Here is a 7463-nt window from a genome sequence, read left to right as displayed (position 1 = left end):
GGATCCAGGGGCAGCCACAGCTTCTCTGGGCAACCTGGGCCGGGGCCTCCCACCCTCATAGCCAGGAATTCCTCCCCAATATCCCACCTAACCCTGCCCTCTGGCAGTGGGAAGCCATTCCCTGTGTTGTCCCCAGTCCCCCTCCAGCTCTCCTGGAGCCCCTTTAGGCCCTGCAAGGGGCTTTCAGGTCTCCCTGGATCCTTCTCTTCTCCAGGTGAACCCCCTCACTTGCCCAAAGCCCCAGCCAGAGCAGGAGCACAAGAAGTGGGATCCAGGGACACAAAGCAGGCTGGCCCCCAGCACCCAGGGCTGTGTTTGTGTGTGGATGGAGTTTGCTCAGCCCTGGAGAATTAGATGTCCTGGGAAGATTAAACGTGGCTCCTGATCATCCCCAATCCCAGCAGCAAACAGGAACACCAGGGTTTGGGCAGCAGCTTTAATTGGTGCCTTGGAGGGACCCCTGGGTGTGTTTGCTGTGGGGGCTGAGCACTGCTGTGTGGGCAGGGTGGTGGGCAGTGTGGAGCTGAGCTGTGCCCCCGTGCTGTGTGCCAGGAGCACCCTCTGCCCAGCCCGCCCTTGCCCAGGAACCACTTTGCTGCTGGGTTTGCTCCCCTTGGAACTGGCTGTATTTTAGTTTGTGGTTTGGGAGCCAAAGGGTCAGGCAGGACCTGAATGAGTTTGGATGTTTTTAAAAAGTGGATGAGAAGAAAGCAGGGAGAATCCAAATGCATTGCCCAGGAGAGTTACTTCTGCTTCATTTCCCTGCATTTTAACCCTGCTCTAGTCCTTTTTTTTTAATACAACTGATAGGCCTGGAATTGGCCTGGAGTTGTTTAAAAGCTTGTGTGGATGTGGCACTTGGGGCCATGGGTTGGTGGTGGGCTTGGCAGTGCTGGGGGAATGGTTGGACTTGATGGTCTCAGAGGACTTTTGCAACCCTAATAATTCTGTGATTCTCTGATTCCAGTACCTGGCTGAGGTACTGCACCATCAGCTGCACTATAATATCATGTAAAATATACCAAAGGGTTTAAAATTAATCTCTTTGGGCCAGACTAGGTTTGAACAGATAATCAGTGATGCCTGCTGTGAGCTGATGAGGATAGGTTGGGTTGGAAGGGATCCTCATGGATCTCACCCAGACCCACCCCCTGCCATGGGCAGGGACACCTCCCACTATCCCAGGTTGCTCCAAGCCCCGTCCAACCTGGCCTTGGACACTTCCAGGGATCCAGGGGCAGCCACAGCTTCTCTGACCAAGCTGTGCCAGGGCCTCCCCACCCTCTCCTCAAGCATCAGTGCCCAGCCTCACACAGGGAATTGCCTGTTCTCTGCCTGCCCATGGCCTGGGGCATGACAGTCCAGTCCATAGAAAATCTCAGCCACATCTCAAGGGGTGAATTAAATCAGGCTGGGTAAAGCAGTGCTGAACTCCTGGGCTGGTAAAGTCACTCAGAAGCCCTAACTCCAATTAGCTTAATTCCCCTCCAAAATGAATTAAAACCCAAAGAAAACAAATACTAAATGAGGGGCACTTTAATTCCATCTAAGAGCATCTACTTGGGATGTTAATGCCATTTAACTAATCCAGTTTAAAATTGATTTGGATTAATTTGCTTGAGATCCTCACCAGGACATGGGCTCTTTTTGGGGCTCCTGGAAGTTTGCATGTGCAGCTCCCTGGCTCAGCTGGCAATGCATGGAGAAGGTCTCACTCAGGAGCTGGAGGAACTGGGACAGGGTTTCACCCATGTCTTGGACTCATATTTGAGCAGAGAGAATAAGGGGAGTTTTCTGTTTCAGAGCAATCACTGCAAGCCCTGAAAAACTGTAGCTATCAAGATATTTTTTCCACGATGAAGCACAAAATAGATCTCATCCTTCAAAACCCAAATTTAAATTCAGCAAGTTCTTCACTGAAAGGGCTGTCCAGCCCTGGCACAGGCTTTCCAGGGCAGGGGTGGAGTCCCCATCCCTGGAAGAATTAAACAGCTCTTTGGATGTGGCACTTGGGGACATGGATTAGTGGTGGCCTTGGCAGGGCTGGGGGAACAGTTGAACTCAATGATCTTAGAGGGCTTTCCAACTTAAATGATTAGGATTTGTTAGGAAGGCCAAGATCACCCCCCTTCTGGGATGCAAAGGGCCTCATAGCACCTCTGAGAAGGGATCATCACTGCTGGCAGCAGCCAGGACACCAGGCAGCACCCTGACCGTGCCAGGGGGCAGCTCGAGGAAGTCAAACCCCCATGGCTGGGTTTGGAGGGCACAGCCCTGAGCTGCTGCAGCTCCCTGCCTTCAGAACACACGCCAGACACAGGAACTGGGCACCCCTGGCACCTGGGAGATGAGGAACTGCTCCTGGCTGACCTGGGCTCGGGCATTGGCTCAGTGAGGTGCTCACACGTGTGACACTGGCCTGGCTGGACACTGAAGTCCTTGCACAATTATGGAATGTTCCACTCACCCACAAAGCCCAGAGCAGCAAGCGCCTTCCAGAGGGTGTGGGAATGACAACCCATGCAAGGCAGGAGGGAGGACAGTCCCACCCCTTGGCACCCCAACCCGGCTCTGTAAGGCACCTGGGGCTGTGCAGGGTCAGGGATTAACTTCCCTGGCGGTTTGGGAATGGAGATTGACCTCTGGCAGGTGGAGAGGGGAGGAGGGAATAGCCAGTGGGAACAATCCGGAAGGGAGGGTGGAGTTTCTGTGTTAAAGAATTTCCAGAAGGAGAAGGGAGGGTGAGAGTCCAGGGGCCTGACCTCAGTGTGAGAGACTTTGCCCAAGTCTCTCCTCTGCTGCAGATTTCCTCCTCAGCCCTGTCCAGGCTCCCTGGTTTCTCTGTGAGCTCTGCCCAGCTCATCCAGGTGTGAGCAGGCACTGTGACCAAATGGGGACCTTCTTTCCCCAGGGCAACACAGAGCCACAAACGTTGCAGTTTCCAACACACCGAGAGCCTTCGCCTTCCCTCCCTGCTCATAAATCACCTGGAGATGAAGGGCTGTTTGGGAGCTGAAGATGAATGCAGGGAACATTGATGCAAGCTGAGATTGCTCAAAAAAAGAGCACAGGGTGGCAGGGGCCCCGGGCACTTAGTGACTGGGCCATCTGCCCTGTTCCTGCTGGACAGGTCTGCACTTGGGCAGGGGGGGACTCATGTTTGTCCACCCCCTCATTAGGAGCAGGCGCCTGAGTGGGCTCATGCGAACAGTCAACAGAGCTTTGGGACAGGGGGGAAATGAGCCATGAGGGAAGGAAGGGAAATACAGCCCCACCATTAACCTGCAGCTCTGGCTGCTCCAGCAGGGCACAAACACCGTCAGCTGCACCCCGAGGGGGACAGGGGTTCTGGGAGGGGTGACACCCAAAAATGCACAGGGTTTGGTTTTGCTTGAGCACAAGAGCCTTGGAGCTGCCTGGAAACTCGTGGTGGCTCTGTGATCACAGAATCACAGCATTGTTTAGGCTGGAAAAGCCCTCTCAGACCATCGAGTCCGACCGTTCCCCCAGCACTGCCACGGTCACCACTGGACCACGTCCCCAAGTGCCACATCCACATGGTTTTTGAACACCTTCAGGGATGGTGATTCCACTGATTTTTAGCTTTTTTCCCCGTATTAAGAATTGTATTGGAGGACATTTTACACCAAGCCAGCTCCCAACAGTACCTGGAGCAGCCCAAGGCAGCACGAGGGACTGGGCCTTTGGAAAAGTCATCTTGGGCCCATGGGTGGGGGGAGATGGAAACGCTGGCAATGAAACACAGTTGGGTGAAAAAGGATGGGGTTGGGCCAGTGGACCTTTTCCAACAGAAGGCATGGTGGGTGCTAAGGAAGCCCCTCCAGGAACGCCTCACCTGCTCTGCAGAGCAAACACTCCCCCCCCAGAGGTGACAGCCCCGACTCACAGCCCCTTCTTGGCTTCATCCCCGTGTCCAGCTGGTGAAGACAACGGAGCTGGACCCCAGGCAGAACTACCTGCTGGGCTTCCACCCCCACGGGGTCCTGGCGACTGGAGCCTTCCTCAATTTCTGCACGGAGGCCTCGGGCTTTTCCACGCTCTTCCCGGGCATCACCCCCCACCTGATGATGCTCTCCCTGTGGTTCCGGGTGCCCTTCCTCAGGGACTACCTGATGAGTGGAGGTGAGGAGCACGGCTGGGGGGGTGGGAGACAGAGGGGAAAAGAAGCCAAGGGGCTGTTTTCCCCCATCTGTGGCCGGTTGGACCCCGTGCGTGGACGCAGCCGCTGCAGCTGGCACCCCGAAAACACCCTGAAGTTACAAATTGCCCTCCTAGTTGTTATCTCTGCAGTTCCACTTCACAGATGGTCTCTGAGCTCAGGGCATCCCAGCCAGGGGCTGTGCCACAGCAAAAGGCAGAGCAAACTGTGAGCAGAAGTATCTGCTGCTTGCAGGGTGAGAGGATGAAAACAGCAGCTCGTGCTGCTGCAGGATGATGGGGCAGGGGGAGGAAGGAGTAGCAGCAAAAGGGAATAGAAAATGGAATAGGTAAAAATTAAATTGAGAGAGGGTAAAGGGGATTTTGAGAGATGTTTAGAGCCTGGCAGGATGGCCTCCATCTCTCATCAGTGGGCTTGGGCATGGCCACTTCTCCAGCTGAATGTGGGCAGAATTCAACAGACTAAACGTAGGCATCCAGTTCCACCTGATGGACCCCAGGGCATCCATCACCCTGTTTTGCACAGAAACTCTGGCTCCTGCTGCTGAAAAAGTATTTACCTGGACGGTGAGGAATCAAAACAGTGAGATGGGAGAGAGTTGTGACCCAGGCAAGGGAAGGTTTAATCCCTGTAATGCAGGAGTTGGGTGCATAGCTCATTTTCAGGTCCATTGAGTCCGTTTCACAAAGAAGTTTTAATTTGCAAATTATTTCAGCCCCTGAAACAAGGATTTTATTTATTTTTTTTTTTTAGATAATCAAGACAATGTCGCTTTGTCATTTCTGAATTAAAGATTTCTGACTCTTGCAAGTAAACAACATCAAGGGACCAAATCCCTCATTACATTCCACTTTAAATCAGCAGCATCCACTGAAATTCACATTTTGACCTAAAGCAAATGTTTCCCTGACTTTAGAACGGTTCAGGATTGGATGTGGTTTCACTTGCCAACAAACCAAAACAGATTTTCCCTGGGGCTTAAGCGCAGTTAGTTCTCAGTCTATTTTATTCCCAATTTTTTTTCCCCTCATTACTCCCTTCTGAGGCAGACAGCAAAGGGATAATTGTGTGTTCACCCAGCAGGGCTGTGCACCAACCCAGCACCTTTCAGGGGGCCAAAGAGCAGGAAAACTCTGGAAATGAAGAGTCTGGCACCCCTCCAGAGATGGATAACGGGGTGGGGGGGAAAACACCCAGAGCACAGCAGTGGGGTGGGTTTGACAGATCTCATCATTCACCCCTCTGTGTCCCCCAGGCCTCGTGGCCTCTGACAAGGAGAGTGCCTCCCACGTGCTGCAGAGGCCGGGGGGGGGGAACCTGCTGGCCATCATCGTCGGGGGGGCTCAGGAGGCCCTGGATGCCCGGCCGGGGTCCTGCACGCTGCTGCTGAGGAACAGGAAGGGCTTCGTGCGCTTGGCCATCCAGCACGGGTGAGCAGGAACGTGGTGGGGGGCTCTGGGCGGGGTGACGGGGGGTGTGGGACGGGAACGGGGGGGCTTGGGGAGGGCTGGGCTGATCCTGACAGCCCCAACCCGGGTTCCTCTGCCGCAGCACCCCGCTGGTCCCCGCCTTCTCCTTCGGGGAGAACGACCTCTTCGACCAGGTGTGGAACCCCAAGGGCTCCTGGCTGAGGTGGATCCAGCACCGGCTCCAGCGGGTCATGGGCATCTCCCTGCCCCTCTTCCACGCGCGAGGCATCTTCCAGTACAGCTTCGGGTTCGTGCCCTACCGGCGCCCCATCTGCACCGTGGGTGAGTCCCTCCCCACAGCCCTGGCACCCCCGGGCCCGTAGGAGACCACGGCTCAGAAGACCTTTGGTTTTGAAGAACTTTTGCCTGGTTTCAACAACCCCACGCCTGGCCCACCGTGCGGCCCGTGAACCCGGGGAATTAATGCGGGGAATTAATCCAGCCAGAGCCACTGTTTGGAAAGGCTGGAGCTCACCCCACTGATTCAGTTTGACAGCCAGCAATTACTCCTAATGGCATTACAACCTGTTTGCATCTTCTCAATGGTTTTATGGGCTGGGCGGTATCACCAGGGCTCTCCATTAGCTGGGTGAGGGATTGTGTTACACGGTGGTGAAACCCTCCCTCACCTGACAAACACAATCTGAGCGAGAGCCCAGAGCACGAGAGGAGCCTCATGGACCCCCCCCTGCCCTGTGCAGGCACCTGGTCCTGCTCCTGCTGGCTCTGGGAGACGGGAAGATGCTTATTCTTGTGCTAGGAATAAAAACATTTAGGTTTACCTCGAATTAAACGTGATCTTCTTAAGATAAGGGGGCACTTGATCCCTAACAAAAAACAAACGATTCATAAAAACTTTAATCTGAGCAGAGTGGAAGCAACTCAACTGCAAGTGTGTTTAGACAGCCTGCCACTGGCTCCTCTTTAATGCCTGTGCTTCTTTTCCAGTTGGGAAGCCAATTCCAGTGCAGAAGAAGCAGAAACCCTCTGAGGAAGAAGTGGATCGAGTCCACGAGAAATACCTGAATGAGTTGTCCAAGCTCTTTGAGGAGCACAAAGCTCAGTATAACGTCCCAGCTGACAGCCACCTGGAGTTTATCTAGAGTGCCTCCAAGCAAGGTGAAACCACGGAGATCAAGCTCCAGGCTTTCCCTTTCCCTGGAACTATCTCACAACCTCAACACAGTCACAGTTAACATACAATCTGTACAGTGTAGGGAGAAGGAACTTGATTTTCCCAGGATTTGATGGGTGTAGAGCCAGAATTTTTGTTTTTTCATCACACAGGGGACACGTGGAAGGTATAAAGAAGGAGAAGAAAAAAAAAATCCCATCTGTGGACAGCACTACTGAAACTCCCCAGCACACTCCCAGCCTGCCTTGGATGGCAGTTTTTCCAGATATTTCCAGGCGGATCTGAATTCCTTAAAGTTTCCTTTGCATTATTTTCATTCTGAAATGGGATGATGAGCCATAATTCCTGCTGAATGTATGTGGTTTTTTAAAAATATAATTCACCCTGATCAACAAACAAACACTGTTTGCTTGGTGCCTGTAACTGCTCTGAGCTCTTTTCTCCCCACCTGCAGCACAGTTTGTCAGTGAGCTCATATTCCGTAGCCTGGTGCCAGGCACCCTCAGCAGCAACACCAGGGAAAGGCTAAGAGAGGGCTCATCCAGAGGGTTCAGCATCCCTGGGCTCCAGGAGTGCTGCTTCTACCCTGATTAATGTCACCCCAGACCCCCCTGCATGAGACCCCCTCCTCCTGCAGGCGCTTTTTGTTTTACAGGTGAGACCATTTCCCAAGGGGAGA

The 7463-nt window shown here is 53.6% G+C and overlaps 1 protein-coding gene across 1 annotated transcript in view; it reads left to right on the top strand.

Moving 5' to 3' along the window:
* Nucleotides 1-7165, top strand: part of MOGAT2 (monoacylglycerol O-acyltransferase 2) — a 13274-nt gene extending 6109 nt beyond the window's left edge. Inside the window, exons 3-6 of the mRNA XM_029961500.1 lie at nt 3939-4143; nt 5436-5610; nt 5732-5931; nt 6598-7165. Coding sequence (XP_029817360.1) covers nt 3939-4143; nt 5436-5610; nt 5732-5931; nt 6598-6752 — 735 coding nt within the window. The 3' untranslated portion in view covers nt 6753-7165. The remainder of the gene's footprint in view (nt 1-3938; nt 4144-5435; nt 5611-5731; nt 5932-6597) is intronic.
* Nucleotides 7166-7463: the final 298 nt, after the last annotated feature.

Source organism: Manacus vitellinus, unplaced genomic scaffold, assembly GCF_001715985.3.
Source record: "Manacus vitellinus isolate BGI_N305 unplaced genomic scaffold, ASM171598v3 scaffold_35_pilon, whole genome shotgun sequence".
In the NCBI taxonomy this organism is placed as follows: domain Eukaryota; kingdom Metazoa; phylum Chordata; class Aves; order Passeriformes; family Pipridae; genus Manacus; species Manacus vitellinus.
Note: the sequence above shows the minus strand (reverse complement) of the source record. Positions and strands in the feature narration are given on the sequence as shown.